The sequence below is a fragment of the Colletotrichum graminicola genome (genome assembly GCF_000149035.1).
Source record: "Colletotrichum graminicola M1.001 genomic scaffold supercont1.106, whole genome shotgun sequence".
Taxonomy (NCBI): Eukaryota; Fungi; Ascomycota; class Sordariomycetes; order Glomerellales; family Glomerellaceae; genus Colletotrichum; species Colletotrichum graminicola.
Window position 1 is genome coordinate 31859 of NW_007361110.1, and position 26941 is coordinate 58799.

Consider the following 26941-nt stretch of genomic DNA (forward strand, 5'->3'; position numbering starts at 1 on the left):
CCACTGAAGCCATTCCCATGACGTGATATCCCACGATGCAGCCAGCATAGAAGGCGCAGGATCCATCGCCGACATGCTGACTGGAGACACCCGACCCAGCCTGCTGTTGCTGCCGTTGCTTGACGATATCAAGTTTGTCGTCGGTCTGGGAGAAGGTGATTGATGCCTTTCGCTATGCGACACGCAAGTTGAATCTGGGACAGATGATTGATTTCAAGGTCGCGGGCGCGTTCGTGTCATGCCGGGCTCGGTTCTCTATGAGCCACGATGCATGCAGGGTGTCTCGCCGCCCGCCGATGCTCTTCTGCTGGTGTTGAACAAAGGGATGTAATGTCCGACGAGCCGACTGACTGTGCAATTGCAACCAGAGAAATGTGCAGATTCGACGGGAAACCCAAGGGCCAGTTGTGTGTATGTAGGTGGGTGTCCCTTCCCTAACCCTAGATATATGGGTGTGTTCGGATTTGACAGCAGCAACATCCATGGCGGCTTACCTCAGAAGAGCGCGGTCGCCATGGAATGTGAACCCCACGAAATAAGCGTCTTGAACGAGCTGTTTTGCCTGCATCGCTTTGGATGCGCCAAGCATTAGACCCACCTTCCACATCAGGGACCGGGTCCACCCTCCACGCCAGCGCGCTTGGTGTTGCACGCCCGAAGACTGTAGGTACCTAGGTAGCCACTGTTGAAAGTCCCATAGTGGCCCACATCCACGGCCAAGCAAGGTGGGGAGGGCTTGTCTAGACACCTTATTCTGACGACGAAACAGACACGAACGCGCTGGGAAAATGTGCCATTCAGGTGGAGCGCGTCGACACCCACGTCAAGCCTCTCACACTCCGGTGCTCTCAAAATGATCCAATTTACAGGCAGAAATGACACCTTTATTACTATTTGCATTTCAAACCATGGTGCTGAGTACATTTGCGACCGCAAAGTTTGATGGCCGCCGAAGATAATGGTGCAGCAGTGTGTTGCGAATCGAGTCCCAAGTTCAATCATCTTCATGAACACGAGAAAAACAGACGAGCATGTTAATAAAATGTAGGTCGTCGAGCCATTTCAGAGCGTGGGCCGGGAATCCCCCCTTCCTCTCTCTCTCTCTCTCTGTGTATGTGTGTTCGCACACTCATATACTTGGCCAGGGTCTCAGTCACTTGTAATCATTGCACTCAATTTCATGTGGTGAAGACATGAAGAAAGGCAGCCCAAAAGCTTTTTGATCGTGTTCTTATCTCAACTATGCGATATCTTCCTTCTCTGGAATCCTCCAACGACCCGTAACGGCCCCGTCCTTGCGGTATATCGCCACTTCCATCACATCAGCGCCCCATATCACCGTCGTGTTCCCCCCTCCTGTTTGGTGTGCGATAGGCACGGTCATGGCCTTTGGATCGTGGCTTCCTCTGGCATCTCCCACTGCTTTGGCCGACTGGCGCACTCGGATGATCCAGAGTCCCAGTTCGTAAAAGTCACGACAGCCGAGATGCTCGGCAACCATGCTGATTGTGATGGGGCCGTAAGTCTTGCTCAGGAAGGCCCACAGTTGTTTAACCACTTCCTCCGACCAGGTGGTTATGGCCTGTTTCACACAATGTTAGCTACCCTTGCATGACACGATCAGGGACAGCTCAAATGCCGTTGCGACTTACGGGCGGAGGAGAAGGCGCCGGCGTAGGAGGAGGAGAGGAGAGAGGAGACGACGACGCTTCCTTTGAAGGCTGCTTCTCTGATGAACTGTGACATTCCTGATGTGACGAAGAAGCCTAGTCTTGCCCTTGAACAGGTGATGCCATTGTGGTGGGAATGAGACGATGATGGGCAGCAACTAACACATCACAGGAGTGAGAAGAAGAAGCCCAATGAGTGAGATTACATAGAACGTATTACCTTTTGATTAATATAGCGTTTTTTTTAATAGTCGTCGTCTCGCTACTGAAAAGATGTTTGGGGCAGGAATCGGCACCGAGATAGACTGGATACTCAGTGAAAGGGTCACTCACTGAGTCTTCTAGCCCAGTGGAGTGTCAATTCAACAAGAGCTCATTGATTGGGGGGGGGGGGGGGGGGGGGGCTAGTCACGGGATTTGCTTCGCTAGGCAGAGCCGCCAGGTTAATATCTCCCTTTTTTCAATTTCTACTTTTCTTCTTTTTCCTTTTCTTTTCTGTGGGCGCCGTGTGAAGTCAAGTTCTTTTCTTCTCCTTCTTCTTCTCATTCTCCTTCGTCAGTCGGTCTGTTTCCTCGTCGTGTTTCAAGTTTTGTCCGTCCCCTCGCCTTCGCGGACGTCAGTCTTTTTTCTTTTTCTTTCGCCTCCTGTCGGATTGTTTGTTCTTGTTCTACTCCACCATGTCCGACGACCAGAAGAACCAGCCTTCAAGACCCCAACTGCCTTCGCTTGGGCAGTCAAATGTAAGTATCATGTCATCGCCAGTCCCCCGTGTTGAAATCTCTGTCCTGCATTCCAAAGTCTACAAAATTTGCCCTGGTGGCAACACTGGTGTTTAAATCATGTGTCTCGGGTGTAAACAAAAGGCACCCCCTTGACGCCGAGACACAACTTGAGTCCTTGAGTACATTACAAGGCTGACTTACTGATGATACAGAACTTAATCAACGCCACCAACTACCACCAGTACCCGACCGATGACAACTTGCAGAAAGCCGCAAATAGCTTTCGACCCACCCGCAACCAGCTCGCCGCCTTCCAAGTGCACACCAAGCACACATCCAGGGGCGTCCTCGCCAGCTACAAAAGCCAAGGACTTGCCCCCACCGCCCGCGACACCCTGACGCACGAGAACCTGGCGTGGCTTCGGAACCATTGGCCCACATGGGACAATGGCTTGCTCGACATGGCCAACGACCTGCCCCGCCGCGATCTGGTCAGCGCCATCAAGTCCATCGCCACCCGGTGGCTCAAGCACGCCCCTGGCCTCCCGCTCTCGGACCTCTGGGCAGACAACGGCATCATCACCAGCGCCATACAGTCCACCGGGGGTGGCTTCACCCTCAGAGCCGTTCAGCTGGCGTCTCGGCGTCTCAACGAACATTTCGGCATCGCCAAGAAGCCCAAGTCCAAGTCCAAGTCCAAGGAAAACGAGGCCAGCCCCAAGCCCACCGCCGAGGACGAGGCCGCCGAAGTCGCCCGTGTCGACAAACAGGCCCAAGACGCCGACGCCGCCGCCAACTCCTCCCTCCTGGCGGAAACATCCTTCCCCCCCTACGATGAGGATGTCAAGCCCAGGGACAAGGATGCCGCATCGCCTCTGTTTGAAGAGGCAGACAGCATACTCGACATCAACTGGGGTCAGTCCCAGGTGGAGCCTCTTGCGCCCGCACGCACTCCCTCCCCTCCCCCCATCCTCCCAGGCACCGAGGCCTCGGACTCGGAGTACTCGGTCGACGGTGTCCTCGGACACCTCTTTTCGCGCGCCGAGCTCCCGCTGCAACCATCCGCGTCCAAGTACCGCGCCATTCGGCGCCAGGCCCTCGCCGACGAGGAGGAGAAGAAGCGCGAGGAAGAGAAGAAGGAGGAGCGCCGCCGCAAACGGGGCGAGCAGAAGCGCGAGCGCCAGCGCAAGCAGGCAGAAGCAGCAGCAGCAGCAGACAAAGGGGAGATTGCCAAGGGGTATGCGGAGGCGGCGAGGCAGGCGGCGTCACGTGTCGGGCGGGAGAGATTCAGAAAGCAGCTCTCCGGAGCGCAGAGGAGGAGGATCACAAAGGGGGTTGGGGACGTGGTGAGGAAGGAGGTGGAGCGGCAGCTGTGAGGATGTTTTGTTTGCGGTGCTTATTTGCTGGTGACAGGTGTGTTTGTGTGGGTGTGTGTCGGTGCTTTTTTTTTTTTTTTGCTTCGGGGAGACGTACCGCTTGCTTTTGATTTCGGAGTAATACACTGTCGCGTGCTTTTGCGCGTGAAATCTGCGGCTTGACGAACATTGGTCCCTATCATTTGGTTGTGTCTTGACTGTGATGATCTCTTGCCTTTTTCTTTTACGGGCGCCATGACATTATTCTTGCTCGTCTGTCTGTCTATTCTCCTGTCCAACTTTGCGACCTTCTTCTGCTGCTCCTATGGGAGCAACTGTGGTCTAACACTGGGAACAGCCGGTGTCGAATTCCTGTCGAACAAGTATCGGCATTTGTCTTCCTATGGTTGTGTCAGTTGCTCTGAATCAGGCCAATGAAAGATTGTTATCATACACACGCTTGACAAGTAAGCTTTGCGGTGTGCTCCGGTTTCCTCGTGAACATGCGCCTGGTCACGGCTGATTTCTAGAAGAAAAAAGAAATAAAAGAAAACTCCAACGCTTCTGTGGCGGCTATGGAAAGCTTCAAGACTAGAGTTTATTGGTGCTGTCGGCATCATGTCACGATAGCTTCATGCGTCACTCGCATTTGACATCAGGCCTGAAATGTGTCATTAATGTCAAATGAGCTACACTCCAATCATTGATGTCAAATGAGCAACAGAACTACTCCTTTCATATCTTACCACCTGGGGAATTGAGCCAATTTCATCACTATTCTCATCTGCCCCGCTGTGCGCTCTAGCTCGTGACGTGATACCTGAGGGGCCCCCTAATATATCCTCTAGCCACACCATCCATGGGGTTAATAGCCGAAGAATGCCAACCATGAAATGACCGTGACCAGTCCAAGCCTATCCCCATTATTTCTCCTCAAGAATGTGCACAGTACCTCAACGAATGTGTTATGCCTGTAACAGGTTGCATGCGGTTTCAAGGTACTGCTAGCACATTAGATACCAAAGTTACCTTCGCTTGCGCTTCACTCCCTCCTGTAATGCATCTCGCACGCCCTCGCACGTATGTATATCAACCACCTTGCGCTCAGGCGCGTTCCTCCTGGACCAAAGAAGCCTCCTCGATAGCAAACGCGACTGCACTGTTGCCGCGTTTCAGAGCGTAGTTGACAGGCGTTGGTCTCAAGAACCACATCTCCCCCATGAAGGCGAGGCCACGGCGGAAGCGGTCAGTCCAAGCCATGTGTGAGTTGTGACTCAGCTGGTCCCAGCAATCCAGCCTTCTACGCAGCTGATCCCGCTCAAGCACGATATTTCGGGAAAGCCTTGCACGGTCCTTGGTGTTGGCGATAGCCCCGAGACGCAGCAGGCTCTCAACCAGGTTTCTGGCATTGAATATATCGACTTCAAAATGCCCCGTTCTTGTGGAAGCTGCAAAGGTGGCGTAGTGTAAGCTGGATCGGCCCCATTCGTCGGGCCAGTCGTGAAGCGCGTTGCGGCGGGCGGTTGGTTCGTCCACGACCCAGTTGATGAGGTCTGTCATGCCGTTGGCGGCCATCATGTGCAAGCCCGTCATTCCGGCTGTAAATGTGAACTCTCTGTCCCAGACGGCGCCGCGAGATATGAGTATCTTAGCCGTGGACCCGGCACCTGCTGCGAGGGCCATGTGGAGGGGCGTGGCGCATAGGCTGGGCTGCCACTTATGTCGGTACTGCGAGAACTGCATATGTGTGGAGGGGCAGAGGCACCAGAGGTATGCCTTGCAGTCGACATCGGCATCCGGGATGTGCTCCAGAATCCACTTGACAATGTGGTCGTGGCCGCCGCGGACTGCAGCGTGGAGGACTGTGGCGCGTGGCAAGTCTGCGTCGACAAGTCCCGCACCGTGAGTGCCGAGTGGGCATTGCCAAGGGACACTGAATCGATGCGAGAAGAGCGAAGCCAATGTCATGTTCGGCTCGGCGATGGAGAGGTGTTGAGAAAGGCGTTGCAGCAGTGGAAGGTTGCCTGAATGAGCGGCAAAGATCAGAACCGCTTCTCTACGTTTAGGCAGTCTATGAAGATGGGCACTGTCAGTGATTGTGTTGCTCGACGAGGGAAGTAAGCGAGGGTTGTGTAACGTTACAGGTCGAGACGAGAGTGCTGCACTGCGTCAAACGAATGGCGAGGCGGCGACGGGTTCAAGCGCTTCAACTCATGATGGACGACTAGGTCGGAACGAACGGCCAGGCCGTGCAGGAGCGGCCCGACAATCTTATTCCAGAGTCGACAGGTGACGAGCAGTCGAGTGAGCTCGTGGAGGGAAGTGCTGCCGCTGGAGTCTTGAGCTAGCTGACGCGCAATCGCGGTCAAAATCTCGGGCGTGAGCCTGAAGACGCTCGGTTGTGATGATTCCGTGGCGTCCGCCGTGGACAGAATCTTGGCTGGAGAAGATGAGACGCCATCCACACTGGCCATGATGGGCGACTTGGAGGTTGCTCTTTAGGTGGTGATGGTAGTGATGAGGATGAAAAAGGAACGAACACGTGGATGGCCCTGATGGAATATTCTGCACTGGAGTCAAGGCGTCAATTTGTGTTTCCTTTTCTTTTTTTCTTTTTTTTGGCTTGCTGCGAGGGAAAAGGTTCTTGTATGTGTGAAGCCCAAGTAAATGTTCAGACCTGTTGGCTGTGGCTTCGCCGGGATGTGGCTGAGAGTGAGTCTTTCCTTGCCCTCTCTGAAGTGAAGTGGAGAGAGAGCACATTGATTAATTACGTAACTCACTCACCTCCAGAAACTTGAGGGTGAGGTGATGAACCGCAGCAATGTCAGCCGAGATAAAGGCAGTTGGTTAGTATGTATATCAAATGTTAGCGAGCGTTTCTCTACAACTATGTGATACAGAGCTGAGTTTGGTCTGCTGCTATGGATAATGATACTTTTGCCGTCGGAAATTGACGTGAAGTCAACGACTGGAAGTGAACGCTTAAGCAAATAGAGGAAAGTGAGACCATGTACACCATGGATGTAAGTAAGTAGTTATACGCAATGAATGTTCCATATATCTTGACCAAGTATTAAGAGGGAAATAACGGTTTATGGTGACCGTCATGAGGCTGGAGTGAGGCAGAAGTAGTCGTTGGATGGAAGCAAAGATTCAAACACCATCCTGCACCACCCGTAGTTGACTCACCAAAGTGCTACAATATTTTCATTCAACTAAATTCAAGTTCTCATCCATTTCATCAGTCCTCACCTCTACTATTCATCACGCGTCACCACGGCTTGCCTATCTCACAAATACACCACCTGTGAAAAGCCTGCCGCATCAACCGCCTTTTCTTTTTTATATCTCAATGTATGATTGTGACTATTGATTCATTTTCATTCTTCTTTTATTTCTTTCTATTTCTCAGATGGATATGATTCTAACAAGTTAAATAGAAAAGAACAGTCACTATCCGTCGCCGCCATGTCGAGGTACAATTTTCGATCACGCCCAGCAAAGGAGGATCTGCCGCTGCCGCCAACCCCAAAGAAGCGAGTCAAAAGATCCGACAGCATCAATCACAGCGGTAAGTAGCTGTTGCGCGTGCAAAGGTTCAATGCTAGAGTTCTCAGACTAAGTAATGTGCCTCGCGTTACAGACCTCCCTATCCTGACCGCCGACGTCCTTCGGAAAGCCCTCAAACAGCATCCAGACGTATCATTCCTGTCTCATCCCCCTACTCCCGTACGTTCAGTAGTACTTTGATACGCCGTCCATCAGCTCGCCGTCGAGACCTATGCTAACACAATCCATGAACCTAGATCGACGTAGAGGTCAGCGAGCTGCCCGAGGAGAGCGGTATCGCCCTTACAAACAAGGCGGACGAAACAATCGTCCTATCTTCTGACTCGGAGCCAGCTACAAACAAAGATGAAAATTGGAGGGAAAATACAGGGGTGTGGCACGACCTCCAAAGCTTTGAGCCAGGCGCCTGGCTCAACGACGCTGCGATATTCCGTGTCGTGACAAAGCTTGCTGCGCGAGACAAGAGCTTTGGTGTAGTCGACCCTCTTATTGTTGAGAACTTCAACAGCTTGAGCGGGCCTAGCTGGGACGCCAGGGATTTCGCGAGGGATTACTTTAATAAGCCCAAAGTGTTGCTTATAGCAAACCCCCTCAGGGCACACTGGGTGCTCTTCCTGTGGGAGCAGGAAAAAAAGCAGCTCTACCTGTATGACTCCCTGAGGGGAGGCAAATACGAAGCTGCCGCCATCACATCGGTGGTGAATCTCGTCAAGGTCGCTTTCCCAAACGAGGAGATCGCAGCACCCATCTCCAGAGAGGTAGGCTATATCTTGCTCATCAGTACAGCCTAAGCGTTAACTAACCACACCCCATATAACGCAGTGCCCTCAGCAGCCCAACGGTTTTGATTGCGGACTTCATGTGCTTCGGAACGCCGACATACTAACATCGACACTCATGCCGGGAGCGCCCGAGCCGCCCCTAGACCCCCAGACAATGCGCGCCCACTACAGACAAGTTTTCTTGGGCTAGTCTTGAACGAGACATGGCAGAGTGCAGGGGAGCTGAGGATTTTCGTGACGAACGAAGTTGCGTTGTCGGTAATAAAGTCATAGCTTGCATTAAAGAGTGAATACAACCGGTTCTGAAGTGGTTGCTGACACCTCTTACTTCCTAGCTTTTATGAGTGTTGAGGGGATGCTTACTGTAAATTTGTGATTAATACCTTAGTCTATAACATAAGAGTAAGTATTTGTAATAGCACTAGGTGTTTACTTTAAAGACGGAAAGTATCAGTGTAGATTTAGTTAGTTCATGCTGACTAGTGTATTTTTATAGTATATCACGGATTCTATTTATGGCGTATCTTATGTTAAAATTTGTATGTACTGAAAACGCATTCTGCGGCTGAATCGTTATCAGCTCCCACTCTGCCATGCCTGTAGAAGACTCAGATGGCTGCAAGCATTGCCAATCAGGAGGTTTGTATTGAGACATCAACTGGACTTGACTAAGGGTCCGGTGCGGGAACATGGCGGATGCCTACCATTATCCGAATAGCTCAGAGCCAGATCTGTATTTAATGAGGGTTTAGAAGCTCCTTTTCTTACTTTACTACATGTCGTAGCCATTACACATTTTGGTATCTGCATCTGTTAGGTGATGCCACGAAAGACAAGCACCTATTCATTACACAGAAATCCAAACGAGATGGCCGACGCCTACCCAGATGGAGCCTTCATTCAAGGTCTGAAGAATGCAGAGTAGAGGTTTACGAAGCGTACCTTGGAAATGCTACTGCATCCGCTTTCATATCAAGCTTGTCTGCTCCTCCTGGGAAAGCATCAACAAGGCAATCTCTGATCTCGCTATGGAAACTCTGGCACTTGGCGTCCCCAGAATGAACGACGGGTGAGGGTTTCACGATTACGCTAGAGCGGTAATACAAAATATTACTGACGACTCTAGGGATTTAACTGACTGGATGACATGACCCTGGTAGGGAGCTAGCCTAGGCGGCTATGACTAACTTGATACCGAGTTTATATAGAAAACATCTTGGCAAGTCAGTTTGCAAAGGACCACTTGTAGTATACCTGTGTACACTAACGTCCTTTGTGGGGGACATACAGACTGCCCCGCGCCTGTCTATCGTCCTAGACACACACGAGTTGAAAAACTCGACAATACAAACCAGAATTCTGGTCCGTCAGGCAGCAGGCACTTGCCAAGCATCAACAATGCGAACCGGAATCTTGGTTCATTAGGGATCCAGTACGTGACATTTCCTAGGCCCTCCACTGTTTATAAAGTATACGCCCCGTTTGTATTAACATCTGCAGACCACCTAGATAGCCTGGCGACAGAGTGAACATGTTGCTAGCAAGAGTGTATGAAATATGGAGAGGTGTCGCGTACGATAGTGCCGATGCTACTTTCTTTCCCGTCCGTCAGCTGGGACAAGTGTCGTCAGCCTCAATTCCTCTACATCCGCCGCCCCCTTGCGTGTTGTCGTCTGTATTGGCTCTTGAGCTTCGTCGGCCTGGCACTCTATCCAAGCAGCTGTGCCACAGTCTGCGACAAGTGGTGGTGCTGCTGTTTGGCGGCCCGCCGGGCGTAGTCAGCGTGCGTGCGCCGTCTTCTGCTCTTGGAACAGCTGGGTGTCTGCCTCGATGGTGTTCGGTCGCATGGTCGATCTGTCTCTTGATGGAGGTCGGCCTGACTGAGGGCGATGCTGGTAGGAGAAAGGTCGGGGCCGTGATGACGGGCATCGTGTGAGCAACTGCTGGGTTGGGAGTCAGTTACCCGGCTTCAAATGACGACAATTCTGTACACACTGACTACACACGTCGCTGTACTTCTCCATCTTGGCTCCAGCGGAACGCCGCTTAAGCTGGCGGGCAGCTGGGTATCCGTCACGCTCGAGAGGTTTGTGGTTTTGATGAATGGGTCGTTGGCCAGATGACAGAGCCATTCGTCATAGTCGTGGGCGAGCGAGGGTGATCGCAACCAGAGTCTTTGGGGGCCGTCGTATCTTCTGGTCGGCTAGAGCGTTGGATTGATTCCATAGACTTCATCGTCACCAAACTGGCTGTGAAAGATTGGGGATTTGGGTGGCATTGGAGTTTATGGTCCCATGTGACTATAGGTAAGGAAAGAGAGAAAGGGGGAAGGAAGAGGGAGAGTTGTGCGTCTCTTGCTCCTGCTTGATCCATCCATTCATCCACTCGCGCCCATCCTCCTATTTGTTCTCTGTATCCTGCTCCGTTTCACTCCTTTTCGCAGCCAACGGCTCCTTGGCGTAAGTTGATCGGTCGATTCCTAAGTTCCTTGAGTTGGTTCATGATGACTGACACTTCCTATACAGCCGAGGGGGCCTCCTCTCTCCTGTACTCCTCTGGCGTTGCTGTGGCCACAGAACCATCGAGATGACGGCACCACGCGAGGCAGACGCAAACATAATGGAGACAAACAAACGATTCACCCGGCAACCATCAATGCATTGGCACAACTCCATCCGCCATGCCTAATGCGTCTCTCCCTCTCTCCCGTCTCTTATCTTATCTTGCCTTATGTCTTATTACGCGTCTCCTATCTCTTAACTAACTATGCACCATTACAACCTCTGACCCTCACTCGCTCGTGTTGCCGTCAGCAGAAGTTTCCCCTCGCGAGCCTCTATCGCCCTGTTCATGTCCGCCCCCTTGGCCGCTCTTGATAACGTTTACGAAATGTCCATCATCCCCCGCGTCCACCGTGTATGTTGTGTACAACGCCTGAAGTTTGACCGTCCTCAGCCGCGTCCCCCGACACCAGCACGCTCAAGGCCTCGTCGCAGGCAAAGTGTCACGCGCGGACGCTGTACTGGTCCTACTTGCAAAGACTACACGACCTGAGTCCGCTAGATTAGGTGGGGGGGTGGCTGCGCCAGGTGTGGCACATGGACTCCACGTGACCTGGCGCCACACCTCACGAGACGCGAGGTGTCAAGGGAAGTCTAAAACGCGGGACATTCTGGATTGGTTTGAAGCTAGCTACGATGTTCGTCTTGTCATAGATAAGATGAAAAGAAGGCATCAGCTGGCTGAGTGTGCCGGGCGTCAGTGCCGATGATACCCTGGCTCTGTGTTGTACCCACTGATTTCATCCATTCATCACCTCAAGTATTTCGAATACCTAGTTATCACCATACTTGACGAAAGAAAGAGAATGCATCTTGGATACGTACCTCGGTTCGCCTTGCGTACAGTACCTGGTACCAGGTACATCAGCTTTGGTCATACTCCGTAGGCATTTTGCACGCTGCCTCACCTCATGCGGACCGGGCCGAGCCAGGGAGAACCCTTACCAGTTACTGTACCTAGGTACATTGAATTAGGCATCGCTCAGGAGTCAGAGGCTGTCGTGACAAGTTCCACTTGTTGTCACAGTGCACTCTTCCACTACAGTCTGTTGCGTTAGCAGCGTCCAAAACCTATTTTTCAGTCCGTGCACCTGCGCCACACACAAATACAACCTAATACAAATTCGCGTTTTTTAGCTAACAGGATCTAAAATTTATATTACCTAACATTTAATACTTAAAGTTGTATATATAATAATAATAAAGGCATTTTAAGGCCTATATAAAGCTACTTATTAGTTATATATCTAGTTATTCCTTTAATTAACTATTTTACTATATAGTAAAGTTCTTATTATAATAATCTATAAAAGTATACTTTTTAAATAAGTAACCTTAATAAAGTTATAAGAGTAGTATATATATAAAGAGAGTAAAGTCTATAATAATCCTATTACTATTACTTACTACTATTATTCTTTACTAAATAAATACTATATTAAATAAATATAATAGTACTAAGGTTAAATAAAAATAAGTAAAAAAAGATAGTATAAATCCTTAAGTTATTTAAAAAAAAAAAAATACTATATAGCTAGGCTATACTACCTATATAGTCTAGTAATAGTGTTATTATTATAAAATAACTAGCTAAGTAGTAATTTATTTTACTAGTTAGTAAAGCTAAATAAAGTTAAAAGTATAGTAACTATATAAGTTATTAAAGCTTTTTACTTACTATAATAATCTTAGCTTTAAAGAAATATAGGATTTTTTTTATAAGTAATTTAATATAGAGGTTTATAAGTTAATAATTAGTTAGTAGCTTTATATAGCTAAGTAAATATTAAAGTTTATTTATATTATTACTACCTAGAGGGATAAGGTACTATAGTATAACTAGATATACACTATTTATAAATACTATCTAAAGTAATTAGTATTTATTAATAAGTTAAGTATTAATAAATATATAGGTATATAAAGAATAAGTTAAATACTAAAAGAACTATTACTATATTAAAAAGATAAGTTTAAATATAAATAGTAATACTAAATCCTTTTTACCCTTACTATAAATAGTATATTTAATATATTAATATACCTAAGTATAATAAATAGTAATAGGTTTATAATATAGATTTAAGATAAAGTTTTACTTAAGTATAGTACTTTTTTTATAGTAAAGTTAGTTATTATTATAAATAATACTAGCTTTTATTACTAATAAAATATTTAAAAAGTATATAATTTAGCTAGTGTATAACTATTATATCTACTACTATACTTATTTAACTTTAACTTTATTAAGAAAGTATTTAGTAACCTTAAAAAGCTTCTTTATAAGTAGTACTTAAGATAAAATAAAGATAAAAAGGATTTATATAAATTTAATAAGCTACTTTATAATTATATAGCAGAGGTTAGTAAAAGCACATAAGGTATAAGGGACTCTTGCGGTGTAGTGACTATATAGAACACCACAACTACCAAAAGCAACATAAGATTCCTTACTAATTAGTACATAAATCGTCTTAATCTGTCTAGAATTAACGTTAATTATAAGTGTTAAACTATAGGATTAAGTATAATTATGCCCTAATTAGGTAGGTAATTACTCCTAATTGTCTTATGTTATTATAATTAAAGGTAAATTATAGAGAGGCTCTAGTTTGATTAGAAGGTAGGTATAAGTATAAAGGATAAATTCTACGTGTCTATCTCTAAATCTGTTAACGCTGGCTTATATGTGTGTACTTAATTAGGATTAGGATCTTCTGATTGGCCTGTATACTACCTTGCTTTAGGCTGATTGCCTTACCCTGCTCTATTAGTTATAGTATAAAATAAATAAAAGGCTATTTTTATTACTTATTTATTAACTTTAATAGTATATAAAGGTTATTTAATAATATATTAATTAATAAAGATAGTAGTAATATTAAAGATATCTTTATAATTAGTAAAAAAAGTACTATTATTAAAGCAGTAATAAAAAAAAACAACTATTAATAAATAGTAAAAAAATCTAACTATAGTAACTACTTATTTACTTTTGCTATCTTACTTTTTATTAGCCTTATTATATTACTTTTTATCTCTATTACTTTTATATAAATCTATTAATAACCTATTATTAACTATATATATTAAGTTATTAGCTTTGTTACTATATAACTTATTAAGGCTAAAGTTATTTAGCTTATTATATATTATAAAGTTAAGAAGGTATTAACTTATATAAATAATTAGTAAAAATAAATTACCTAGTTATATAAAGAAAAAAATAAAGAGACTATTTATTACCTAGAGGTTAATATAATTATAATTACTAGATTTAATTTAACTAACTAAATCTACTTTTCTTAAGGTTACTTATCTTATAAGCTATAGTATTTATAATAGATAGCTTATTAACTTTATTAACTTTATTAGTAATATATAGTAATTTATACTATTAATTAAAGCTAGTAAAGTTATATTTACTATACTTATAGTACTACTATATAAGTAAAAAAGTCTTTATTAACCTTTATATAGTACTAATAAGGGATTTAAGTATACTTTTCTCTTTATACTACTTTTTTAGTATATACTAAATAACTACTAAGCTTAATAAAGAGCTCTATAGTTATTAAAGGGCTACATTAGTACTGCCTTTATAGCCCTATTGTTACCTTTTAACTTTAAAAAACTACCCTATAAAATCTTATACCTTTAGTAACTGCGCTATAGGTAACTACTCTCTAGGCCACAGGGGTAATAACAATAGCACTTTAGTCTTTTTTACTAAATATATTAATAATAAGTTAATTAATAAAGTAATAAGTATATATTAATACTATTAAATTAAAAATAGCTACTATTATAGAGGTAATTAATACTACTATTATATAAAAGGGCTAACTTCTTTACTACTAAAGAATAAATTAACTACTATATTACTAGTAGAGTTATTTATAGTTAATAAAGATAGTTTACTAGTAGGATTTTTACCTTTTTTAAATTCTACTATAAAAAGTAAATTACTTATAACTTTACTTTATATAAGTAAATTATTTTTTTTATTAGCTACTAAGTAACTATAACTACAAGGCCTAGTAGTAGATCTTTTATAGTTATATTTACTTTATAATAAAGTATTATATTTTACTAGGCTTTAAGATTATAAGTAAGTAACTTATAGTAGACTTTAGTAATAACTAAACACTAGTTAGTACTATTACTTACCTTTATATTATTATAGTAACTTATATAATCTATATACTTATAATACTTTATTAGATTATACTATAAATCCCTCTTTATATTCCTTTCTTAGTTAATTTTATTTCTTATTAAATTTATTACTATTTTTCTTAAATTAATATATAATAATTAGCTATTATAATCTAGTTATTTACTATAGTTAATTAGTTTACTATAGTTAATTAGCTTATTATAGTTAATTAGCTTACTATAGTTAGGTTATTTACTATAGTTAGGTTACTTACTTTTTAACTTTATAGTAGATTATAGTGTACTAAATACTAATATAACTAAACTAGTAAAGTATATAAGATCTATACTAAAGAAGATCTCTTAAGTCTTATAGCTAAGGTTACTTAGTTATTAGCTAAATTTAAACTATAGTAAAGTTAGCTATTTTCTATTTATTTTACTAAAGTTATTACTATAATAAATATTATTAACTCTCTATATAGTATACTACTTTTTACTAAACTTTACTATTATTTATAACTTTAAAAGCTAGTATTACTTAGTAAGTTACTTTTAAAGGTAATCCTTTATATCCTTTAAGATTTACTTCTTTTACCTTAACCTAATTATTATACTTACTATTAACTAACTTATTAATTACTATACTATCTAAAAAGGCTAAATTTATAGTATAGATTTAATACTATTAAATTAAAGGTTAAAAGTAAAGTATATTATTATATTAGTTAGTAATAAAGTAGTTACTATAATAACTACTTACTATTACTATAGTAATAGTAATAAAGTTTATAATAAGGTATTAAATAGATTTAGTATAAATAGTACTTATTATATAGGCTCTTTATTATTATAAGTAGACTTATTACTATTATTATTATTACTATTACTAACTTTTTTTTCTTTATTATTAATAGTTACCTAGGTTACTATTAACTTTTATAGTATTTTAATAATTATTATTAACTTTTTTACTACTACTATAGCTATTACTAACTTCTTTATTACTACTATAGCTACTACTAACTTTTTTAGTATTTTAATAATTATTATTAATTTTATTAACTTTACTACTAGTACTAGTGCTATTACTATAGGGCACTTAATTACTATATATAATAATCCTTTATAAGTAGCCTTATAGACTTAAGTACTATTAGCTAGTAGTACTAGTAATACCTTTTTACTACTAGGGGTAGTAACCCCTTTCTTTAGTACTATTATTTAATAATAGTAGTAATAATAATAGTAATAAGCTTATTAATTAAAGCTATTTATACTATAGTATCTATATAAAAATCTATAAATCTATAGGTAAGTAGTAGCTACTTAGCAAAGTAACCCCCCTGTGTAACCCTAACTAGGGTAGTTGTAATAGTGTTTCTAACGCACGGACTAAAAAGTAGGTTTTGGACGCTGCCAACGCAACAGACTGTAAACCCACTGAACCCACTGAAGCGGCCCACCCACAGTGCTCTTCCACTGATCCCACTGAACCTGCCCACCCAAAGGTGTTGTCTCTGTATCCGTACACCCAAGCCCTTTTCATCATTGGTACAAACTTTGGCATCTTCAGCGTGCTATTGTGGGAGAAGCCAAGTAGGAGGGGTCTGTCAAGTTCGAGCCTTGAGGTTGTCGTCGGCCTGCAATGGAGTTTTGGGGCTGATAAATGTGCTCCTGCTCCTGACTCGTCGCCTCGCGCTGCTTCAGAGAATAATAGGCGAGGGGGCGGAAACATGGAGGTCGCAACGGCGCAGCTTACGTGATACTGGGATGCGCGCGCCGCACCTGGCCATATTGCGATGACTTGCTTGCATATTGAAAAAGAAGAAGGAGAAAAAAAAAACTTTGTTCCATAGCATTTGATGCATGCACGCAGCACGGGTATGTTATCCGCAACCCTGTCATTCTTTTTAGCTGCTCTTCTCGCTATTGAAAGAAAACCAGCTTCCGGCCGTCCTCACCAGCCATCACAGACACAATGGTTGCAATGAGATCGTCACCTCCACAAACACCGACAGAGAATTCAGAAAAGGGCTTGGCCTCTCCTTCAATCAGGTCGATTCTTCGACTTCACCCCCAAGAGCGTCTCATCGTGAAGCCTCTGCACTGGACGGCGCGACACGTTGACTCGCTGGGCTGCAACTTCATCCACAACACATCGCTGGCTTCCTCATGGCGTCTTCCTCCTCCACTGGCGCCCGATGGGAAGCTTGATCCCGGCACCATCATTGCAAACGCCCCAACCAGTGCCAATGCCGACGCCTCATCTCCCACAGTTGTACCTCAGCGTCAACCGTTGTCCCCCATCGATCGGTTCGTCATAACTCTGGCCCGAGGCCATGCTTATTGCGCTTGCCTAGTCTCAGCAGCGTCAATACGCTCGAGCTCGTCTGCTCCCTACGACGCAAAGCTTCTAGGTATGTCGCCTGTGCTGTGCACGCACCTATCCCTCGCACATGGCTTACCCCCGGTTAAAGCGCATCGCAGGTTCATGCCCTCGTGAGCGATGACAAGAAGAGGCCACACATTGTCCTATACACTGCCTGCCGATATCCCTGCCGTCTTCCTCGACAGACTTGCACGTCCACACAAGTGCCTCCGCGCCGCCTGCGATTTCATTGTCTACTTGATCGACATTCCTTTTCAACCGTACTCGTTATTTCCGGAACGGCTAACAAACGCGGTGGCTCCTTCGACTCGAAAGTGTTCCCGGGACTCTGACCCATGGGACGAGGACACAAGGGCTAGCAAGCGCAACAAGATGTCACAGCGATAAGAGACAGAGACAGGGCATGAAACCCCGGCCTGATGGCTGGAACGGCGGATACGACATGCATAAATGGCACAAAATGACGTTTACGGTTAAACTGGCTTTGTAGTTTATTTGCCGTCATACAGCGCCAAGGAGATTCGTCACCTAGAAGGCCCAACCGTGAATCGCGTGTCCCAGATCATGTCTCTCACGGTCGACTCTACAAAATATCGCGGCGGTCGCGCAAACCACCCATGGCCAAGAAGCCCAAGGTGTAGATAGACGCATCAACTGACCTTGGGCGTCGTCAATCGAGGATTTCCCCAACTTTGCAAGATGTGCGCCAATCTGTTCCGTTCCGGTTTAGAGGCTGGTCAACCAAAACCAACCCAACCCAACCAGCCTCCGTCTGTCAGATCGTGTCTGGGCGACGCGCTTCCTTCGCCATGGTGCTGGCCCAGAGCGCTTGGATGGATGGGAACAACGATTGGGGAGCTATTTGCCATGTGACGCTCGTCTCTGGAATATCGACAGCGCCACTCGTGGTGGCTGAGACGAGATGATGTCTCGAGACACGTCCTCTTGGTGCCCCATTCTCGTGTTGGTTGACGAGAGCGACTTACGCTGGCTAATTCTTCATGCCGACAAACAGCTCGACGCTCTGGTGGTCTGGGTCAAGGAGTTTGCGCTTGGTAAGACGTCACCAAGAAGATGCTGCTGCCGTCTGCTACTAATACGCTTTCTTGTCGCTTATAATTCCCGCCAACATCTTCGCAATTTGTCCCAGGTAAACGAGCCAACATGGCATGCCGTCCAATCGCAGCGCGCCCAAACACTGCCCGCGGTCATGCTCATCTGCGACCAGGTCGATGACCAGGCTGACGCTCCGGGACATTGACCTTGCCGAGGACGTCGTGAAGACCGGCCGGTACACTACATGCCAGCGACAACGGCGGGGGCCAAGATAAGTGGTTGATAGTAGACGAGGCCATCCCCAATGCGATGTACTCGGCAGAGAAGGCACTATTGGTGGGCGACCCGTCGACACGGTTCCGACCGCCATTGACTTGGGCGGCAAACTTGTCGGACAAGTTCTCCTGGCCCAGGCAGCACGTCTAACAGGCACCATGTGGCCAACTCCCACGACCTCATCCGGTAACTGACGGGAGAGCCGCCAAAAGAGAAGCCTACAGGAGCGGGAGGAACAGTTGTTGCCTAGAACAGCTTGGATGAGCTGCTCAAAGGCATCGGTCACCTCACTGATCTTGACGACATGGACGAAGATGGCCACCGCGTAGATACCGATGACGGCCCACATCACCTCGAAGGTTCGGCCCCAGGTTATCAGCGTTCTCAATCACCGATAGACAGACTAGCCTAGCACGGTCGGATGTTGGGCAGTTTGATCGGGGCAGCCATCATTGTATGCCAGGCCAGTGCAGTCCTTGACACAGCCACTCAGGTGGTGGTGGTGGTGGTGGTGTTCCTTTCGGCCAAGCCGTTCCACAAGGTCGATGACGAAGACGAAAACATGCCAAAAACCCCAAGGCCGACATCGATATCATCAGAGCCGATTCCACCAACATCCCCTCTGTTTCTTGTCTGCGGTGGCTCCCTCAGAGCTCCGAAGTCCCGACTCCGATCAGCCTAGACCAAGAGACGATCAGTAGAAGGGTAAAAGGTTCCGCACAAGCTTAAACTAAACGCCATCGTTAGTTAAATCTATTTTCTATAACTTACAAGGAAGCAAGAAGAACTAAGGCTAATACTAATTTGGGCTGTATATATAGATTACGACTGGAATGAGTGGTCTAGTGGATATTTATGTATGGGCGCGACAGCTTTAGCGGTTTAAGTATGTCTACTATGACCCTTATGGTATTATTACTAATGACATGCTTACCTCTGCAAAGCTCCTGGTGCTGGACGTATAGAAGAGGGACTTGTTGGACGAGGATAATAAGCCTCCTAACTGGGTAAACGACTGGAGCCTGAAAGGCTATGTTTCTGGTCATTAGGCAAGGAACATGAAGGTGGCTCTTGAAAAGGCGCAGGAGGCTAATGGAGCAGATGCAGCTGGACAGGACTAGGACTATGACTACGATGATGATCCTTACTAACGAGCCGTGGCCACAAGACAAGAGAAGGGAAAAGACAAGGACAAAGGTGTTAATAAAGCCCCTGTGACAATGTAAATAGGCCTTGATTATGAACGTTATGACTACGACGGCAACGCAGTAAGTAGGACGACTGTTGTAATGAGCGGCCTGCCTATATCCTCCTATCCTCTGACTATACTGTCTGTATTTGTTAATTCTGGAGCCTTTTATGTATTGCCTATGATAGCCTCTTAGATAGATACAATAGACGCCTTGCCTGGAGCCTTTCTGGGAATGGCACTGGGTAGTGACGCCTAAGGCTTTGTTACTGACATGGGTATGCTTTCTTCTGCTTTAGTTATGTTTGATTCTCTATATCTCTCTTGACCCTGACTGATTGTTTCTGTAGGTGGACTGGTGGGATGAAATTAAGCCTTATCTTATTAGCAAACAGCAGCCTAGGCCTAGGTCTAAGTTTAGACCTAGCCCTGGCCTTGGCCCTATGATTCTGTGCGTGTGCAGCTGGATGACTAGGGCCTGGAGCTGTGGCAATACTTTCGGCGGCTGCGCATTATGGGCAAGATCAGGTGGGTGGACAAGAGCCGCCAGAGCTGGTGATGACCAAGGTGGACTGGTGTGTGTGTGTGTGTGTCTGTCTGTCTGTCTGTGTCTGTGTTTACCTTTGGGCTCTTCTTGCTGGCACAGTAACTATGTAGGACAGGATTATGGCGTGGCCAGGTTGGCAAGATATTGAGATAAACATGAATAAAAATGACCTGCGGTTGGACTGTCTTCTGGCTGTTGCGCTGTTGTAAATGAAGCCTTTGGTTTCCTTTGTGTTGAGGGAGGTTGTTGTTGGCAAGGGGAGGAGAGGATAAATCCTTGACCTCTCTTGTATCTCTGTTTGCCTCTACGCTAGTCTAGAGTTTGTATTACTATTTTATGAGTCTCTATTCTATAGTGATTCTAAAATGATAGACTATTATGCGTAAATGCCTAATCCTGATACTATGTCTGACTGTAAGATGTTAATTTAATAACAGAAGGTAACTAAGATATGCTGATGTAATCTATTAGTTGATAGTAGCCTTAATCTGTCTACTACTACAGTACTGCGCTTCTGAGTTCTCTTGCTGATAGGAAGCCCTGCTGTATAACTACACCTCTGCTTTTACCCTGACTAGAATATAATTAATCTATTATTTAACTACTGTAATGCTGACAAGATGATACCTTCCTCTTTAGATCTATAAGACTATAATAATAATATATATAGGGAAGATAAAGAGGAAGAGTAAGAATATAAGGTAGAAGGATAGAATAAAGAAGGATAGAAGGAAGAAGAATAGATGGAAGAAGGATAGAAGGATGTTGATGAGGAGGGGGAGGAAGATATTTTCCTCTACTTTAGGCCTAGACAAAGGATCCTCTGGCCTAATGTGCTGTTGTTGCAACATTGTCTTTGGCCTACCCTTATTATAGATTTTGATATAGTTAATCTTAGTAGCTATTGTAATGTTGACGTAGATAAGAATCCTAGGAGACATAGATCTAGTAAATATATATCTGTCTTGTCCTTGTTGTCCTTGCTGTTCTCGTTAGGAGATGTAAATGTCGTTAGCCACTGGTGGTAAGCTATTGCTAGGGGCTATGGCATTGCTATAGCCCTTGTTGCTGTTCTGGTTATGGTTTTGGCGGCGGCGGCAGCAATATAGGTGGTCTTCTTTTTATAGTATTACTGCTTTGTGGTTCTTATTCTAGTATTTAATGTAGATAAAGCGCTATTAGAGGTTATGCTACTTTATAAGATAGTCCTAGAGCTCTTTAAGCTCTACGCAGGTAGTTGTCTCCCCCTTATCTTCCCCTTTAATATCCAAGGGAGCTACTAAATCACTAAGGACGTTGTGCGTGCGCAGGAAACGGAGCTCTGTTCCCTTTGCCTTGAAGCTAAGCACTGCTATCACGCCTACGTCGCGGAAACGTGTTAATAGGCCAGGGCGTCTGCTAGTGACGCTAGCTAAGGTTTGGAAGAGCTTTTCGTCCATGTAGGCGTAGCCTTTGACATCCTGCGATATGCTTTTCCAACCTGATAACAACGTCAACATAAACAAAAACACTATTAGGCCAGTAGTAGAGGATGCCCTTGTGTAGATACTAGCTAACCTACGTTAAGAGTATATTGTCTAGGAGGCAGAGGTTAAGTGTGTAGTTAAGAACCTCTTTAAAGCTTATGCCTTAGAGTATAAGCTACTAGTAATAGTCGTTAGGGATTAAGGATAATAACAATAACAAGAAGAAGAAGACAGTAGTGGTAGTATACCTACTAAGCTAGGCCCTCTCTAAGACGTAATCCTTGTAGCCCTCTATAATATAACATAAGGCTAAAATAACCTTCCCTCCTTTTTACCTATCACGTTTTAGAACTGTTAGTTCCTAAGTGTGCACTACACCTATTATTTTAACATAATAAATTACTTGCGTAAGCACTCCTTTTTCCCTTATGCTGGCCCCTGATAGGCTAGCTCTGCTGCCCCTAGCGACACTACGTCCTAGGATACAGCCACTAGCAGTAGCTATATTTACTATATTAAGCTTAGTAATAAGCAAAGGTTTACTAATAAAGCATAAAAGATTTATAGTCCCCTTTAGCCTAATAACTATAATAAATATCTTATTACTAAAGGATTTTATATAAATAATATAGACTCTGAAAAAAAGGCTTAGTATTAATATATTACTATATAGACTAATAATAAATAAAACTTAGAACCCTAAGGATAAGCTAAATAAAATTATAGTACTTAATAATAGCTATAGATATATAGTAAATACCCTTATTAATAACTTATAATAGATACTTTAATAAGTATAGGCTAAAAGATACTACTAAACTATAGTTAACTACTTTATAAACCTATTAATTAATACCTTTAAAAGAAATAAAAAGTTAGTAAAGCTAAAGCCTATAGTAACTAAGTAAATATAGCCCTTTATTTACTAGCTAGTAGTAGAACACTATATATAGGCCTAGTTAAGAGGCCTAGCTATAATAAATATAAAGAAAGCTTATAATAAAAGACCTCTTTAGGGTATAAAAGATATATAAAGAAGATCTTAGTAGTATAGTATTAACTACTATATCCTTATTTAAATACTTAATAACTAGGTTTTACTTTTTATTATTTATAGAGATATTACTTAAATCTATAAGATATAAGTTATAAATATTAAAAAAATAACTAAAATATTAACTAGTTTTATAGTTACCCTAAGTAGTAATAAAATAAAATAAGCTATACTTACTAGCTACTCTTAGTTATTTTAATACCTTAGTATAACTACTATTAATAGTCCCTAGGCCTAGACGTTCTATAAAGTTAGAGAAGTCCTAGTAAAGATATATAACTATAATAGTAATATAGTCTTAGTAATAAAAAAGATAGTAGCTACTAAGGTTACTATTACTATAAAATAAAAGCTATAGTAATACTATATTATAAAAGATATAAAAAACTAATAACACTAGACCTAAATAATAGTACTTTAGGAATATACTAAACCTTTTTAGTTATTTAATAGCCTAATCTTTATATAACTTAAAAATAAATTTAAACTTATTTAGTATAGTATTTACTTTAATTAGTATAAGGTATAACTATATATTAAGTAATAGCTATATAAAATATATAGTACCTTCAAAAATAAATATAATAATACTTAATATATAAAGTTAGTTTAATATACTAACTATAAAGAACTATACTAAAGTATTTATAAGAACTACTTACTTTAGCCTAAATAAAAGAATTAGGCTATTATATACTTTATAAAGGTATAATAATAATATATTTAGAGGCAGAAGCTATAGCTTTATAAGGTAGGCTAAAAAGAAGGCTAATAGACATAGGCCCTAATTAAAGTAACTCTAGAAAGCCTAGGACTAGATAGGGAGAACTAGCGCAAGGCTAAACTTAACTATAGACAAAAGGTCTAGGCCTTTAATAAGATTATTAATAAGGTAATAAAGAATACCTTAGAAAGTAAAATAATACTAAAGCTTATTAAGCTAGGTACATTAGTACTATTATTATTACTATAATAATAGAATAAATTAGGATTTTATATATTAATATAAGGAGATTAAGACTAACTTATAATATTACCTTTATATTTACTAACTAAGAAAACGTTAATATTATTATAATATAAGAGCCCTAGTACTTAATAAATAAATACTTAGTTATAAAGACTATAGTTAACTATATAACCTTTTTTTTTATTTACTATTAAAAAAATATAGATATATAATTTTAAGTCCTTATATATATAAAAAAGATATATAGTAATATTACTATATTTAATATTATAACTATACTTTTATATAATATACTAGGGGTAATACTAAAAAAGTAGTACTACCTTAATATCTATAGAGAGCTAAGAACTATATAGACTATTAAAGCCCTTAATACTTAGGATCTACTACTTAATATACTTATAGTAAGGGACTTTAATATATAATACTTAATATAGTAGCTAAGTAGCTTCTTTAACTAAGAAGCCTTTTATTTAGTAAAATAGTTTAAATTATACTTTTTAGTACTTATTAGTTTACTAGGGGTAGTAATATATCATATAGGTAATACCCTTAATCTAGTATTTTTTAGATATCCCCTTAGTAATAGCTACTATTATAGATTACTTTTATACTAGTTTAGACTATTTAACTTTACTTATAACTATTCCTATAGCTATAGGCCTACTTTTATAAAAGATATAAATAAAGATTAATATCTTAAAAAAGATATAGTAGTTTAAGGAGAAGCTAAAATAAATAGCCTAGGTACTACTAAAGAAAATAAGTACACTAAGAGACCTAGACTAGGCTATATTATTACTAATTAACCTTCTTTAGGGGGCTACTACTAACGTAAGGACCTAACTAGTTAAAGGTAAATTAGTAGTATAGTAAACAAAAGAATACAGAGAGGCTAAGAAAGCCTACTATAGAGCCTATAGAAAAGAAAAAAGTATAAAGGAGAAGGCTAAAGAACTCTAGAGGGTAGTCTATAAGGCTAAGGTAATATACTAGATAGACTAAATTAATAAAATAATAACTAATAAGGACCTTTATAGGGTAATAGGCTAATATAAGTTCTTATTATAGCTTTAATTACCTCTTTTATAAAATAGTAACTTAGTAGTTACTATACTAGCTAAAAAGGCTACTTTACTTTATAAAAAGCTACTAAAATACTTTAGGGCTAATATAAATATTAACTTAGCTATACTAATAGTCCTATAGAAGAAGATAAAGTAAAATAACTATATTTATCTTAAGGAGATAAGGTCTATACTACTAGGTATTAGTAATACTACTTTAGGTATTAATAAGATTACTATAGTTATACTATAAGTAGCTTAGGCTATAATAAGTAAGTACACTAAGAGGCTATTCTAAGCCTACCTAGAACTAGGGTATTACTTTTTACTATTCTATAATACTAAGATAGTTATAATCCTAAAGCTAAATAAAGACATTAGCTAGCCTAAAGGCTAGTGCCTAATCTTACTACTCTTAATAGTAAAAAAAGGCCTTAAGAGACTTATTATAAGGTATATAGCTTACTAATATATAGAATATAAGGTTCTATATCTATAAGTAGTAGGGGCACTTTCCTAAAAATTAGTAATAAATATAGTAGCTACCTTAATATATAATATTAAAGTAGTACTTAATAAAAGGTAATACTATACCTTAGTAATAATAAATATCTAAGGAGCCTTTAATATAGTTAATAGTAAATAACTAGCCTAGGCCTTATAGAAGTAAGGCTAACTAAATAATATTATTAAGTAAGTAAAGGTATTTATAATAAGGTAATATATAAAGGTATACTTTAAGGATTATACCTTACTAATATAACTAAGGTTAAAAATATCTAGTCTATAGGGATCTATAGATATCTATAAATATAGATTAGTTTTTTTTTAGATCTATAGGTATAAATTAGTTAGAATAGATATCTAAAAAAAACTAAATCTATAGTTATAGATTTAAAAAATCCCTATATCTACTAGATAAGATAAGAATAGATTTTTAGATTAATCTATATAATAAGAATAGATTCTTAGTTATTAAAGATAACTTAGTAAAGTTAAAAAGGCTTTTATTTTCTTAACATCTTCTAGACTCTAAGAAGAAAATATCTCCTTACTATAGTACTTTAATTTTACTTTAGTAGTATTTAAGTACCTTTTAAACGCTATTTTCTCTATTAGCTTAGTTATTTTACTCTCTACTAATAATCTTACTACGCTTCTTAAAAGTAGTAGTTAACTTTTTTACCTTTTATTAATACTTTACACTCTATATAGTAAGGCGTCTGTTAATTCTAGCTATAAAATAGTTAATATAAATAGTTAATATATTATAGAAGTAGTTATATACTAGTCTTTATATCTCTAGCTTTTTAAGCTAAGCCTAGATACTAACTAATAGTATAAAGCTTCTTAATAAGGTTAAGGTCTTTACTTATAATAGTTATATAGTTTATATATATAGCTATTAGGTTAGTTACTATAGTAATATTAGTTAAGTTTTTATAAAATATTAAAATACTTACTTTTAAAGACTAAGATAAGGATATCCTTTAAGGCCTCCTATAAAGCTAAGAGAGCTTCTCCTTAGAAGAGGAGGTTAAGGATAATACTACTTATAATATTACAAACTACATACTAAAAGGTAAGCTTAAGGAGAGCTATTTTCTTAGAAGATATTAATTACTAGAACTAGATCTCTTATAAAGCACATACTAAAAAGAGAATATTAGAAATATAATAACCTAATATAATAATTAGACTTACTACTAGGTATATAGCGCTTCTAGTAGTTAAGCTGTCCTATAAACTTCTTAATATAGGGATACTTAGGAGGTATAGTAAAAAGAATAAATCTAGACTTAGTAAAAAGTATTAGAATTATATTAACCTAATATAATAATCTAATATAAAAATCTTTACTATATTAATATCTATAACTCTTTAAGTCTTTAGGTATAGTTTATAAGCTACTTAATAAGATCTATATCTAGCTTTATAATTATAGCTTACTTTATATAAGTTACTATAAGCTAAGTTACTATAAAATTATTAGATAATATTTTAATATAAAAAAGGATAATATACTTTAGAATATAGAAACTAGAAAGGCTTTAGTAGTCTCCTAGAGATCTATAATAGCAGTTTCTATAAATTTAATATTAGAAG

At 41.0% G+C, this 26941-nt stretch overlaps 7 protein-coding genes across 7 annotated transcripts; 3 read left to right on the top strand and 4 right to left on the bottom strand.

Annotated features, from left to right (window-relative positions):
• Positions 1–1240: 1240 nt before the first annotated feature.
• On the bottom strand, positions 1241–1746 carry GLRG_11676 (uncharacterized protein; the record flags this gene model as incomplete). Its single annotated transcript, XM_008102370.1, has 2 exons — positions 1241–1557; positions 1653–1746. The coding sequence occupies 2 exons, from the start codon at positions 1744–1746 to the stop codon at positions 1241–1243; spliced, it is 411 nt and encodes a 136-aa protein (XP_008100561.1).
• A 601-nt stretch (positions 1747–2347) lies between these two features.
• On the top strand, positions 2348–3768 carry GLRG_11677 (uncharacterized protein; the record flags this gene model as incomplete). Its single annotated transcript, XM_008102371.1, has 2 exons — positions 2348–2410; positions 2605–3768. 2 exons carry the CDS (start codon positions 2348–2350, stop codon positions 3766–3768), a joined length of 1227 nt encoding a protein of 408 aa, XP_008100562.1.
• A 1083-nt stretch (positions 3769–4851) lies between these two features.
• On the bottom strand, positions 4852–5715 carry GLRG_11678 (uncharacterized protein; the record flags this gene model as incomplete). The annotated part of the gene is made up of 1 exon (XM_008102372.1): positions 4852–5715. The coding sequence occupies one exon, from the start codon at positions 5713–5715 to the stop codon at positions 4852–4854; it is 864 nt and encodes a 287-aa protein (XP_008100563.1).
• Positions 5716–5885: 170 nt separating this feature from the next.
• Positions 5886–6221, bottom strand: GLRG_11679 (uncharacterized protein; the record flags this gene model as incomplete). The annotated part of the gene is made up of 1 exon (XM_008102373.1): positions 5886–6221. The coding sequence occupies one exon, from the start codon at positions 6219–6221 to the stop codon at positions 5886–5888; it is 336 nt and encodes a 111-aa protein (XP_008100564.1).
• Positions 6222–7215: 994 nt separating this feature from the next.
• GLRG_11680 (uncharacterized protein) lies at positions 7216–8289 on the top strand (the record flags this gene model as incomplete). The annotated part of the gene is made up of 4 exons (XM_008102374.1): positions 7216–7318; positions 7427–7476; positions 7554–8075; positions 8140–8289. The coding sequence occupies 4 exons, from the start codon at positions 7216–7218 to the stop codon at positions 8287–8289; spliced, it is 825 nt and encodes a 274-aa protein (XP_008100565.1).
• An 8510-nt stretch (positions 8290–16799) lies between these two features.
• GLRG_11681 (uncharacterized protein) lies at positions 16800–17296 on the top strand (the record flags this gene model as incomplete). Its single annotated transcript, XM_008102375.1, has 2 exons — positions 16800–17134; positions 17182–17296. 2 exons carry the CDS (start codon positions 16800–16802, stop codon positions 17294–17296), a joined length of 450 nt encoding a protein of 149 aa, XP_008100566.1.
• A 1128-nt stretch (positions 17297–18424) lies between these two features.
• On the bottom strand, positions 18425–18891 carry GLRG_11682 (uncharacterized protein; the record flags this gene model as incomplete). Its single annotated transcript, XM_008102376.1, has 2 exons — positions 18425–18688; positions 18796–18891. 2 exons carry the CDS (start codon positions 18889–18891, stop codon positions 18425–18427), a joined length of 360 nt encoding a protein of 119 aa, XP_008100567.1.
• Positions 18892–26941: the final 8050 nt, after the last annotated feature.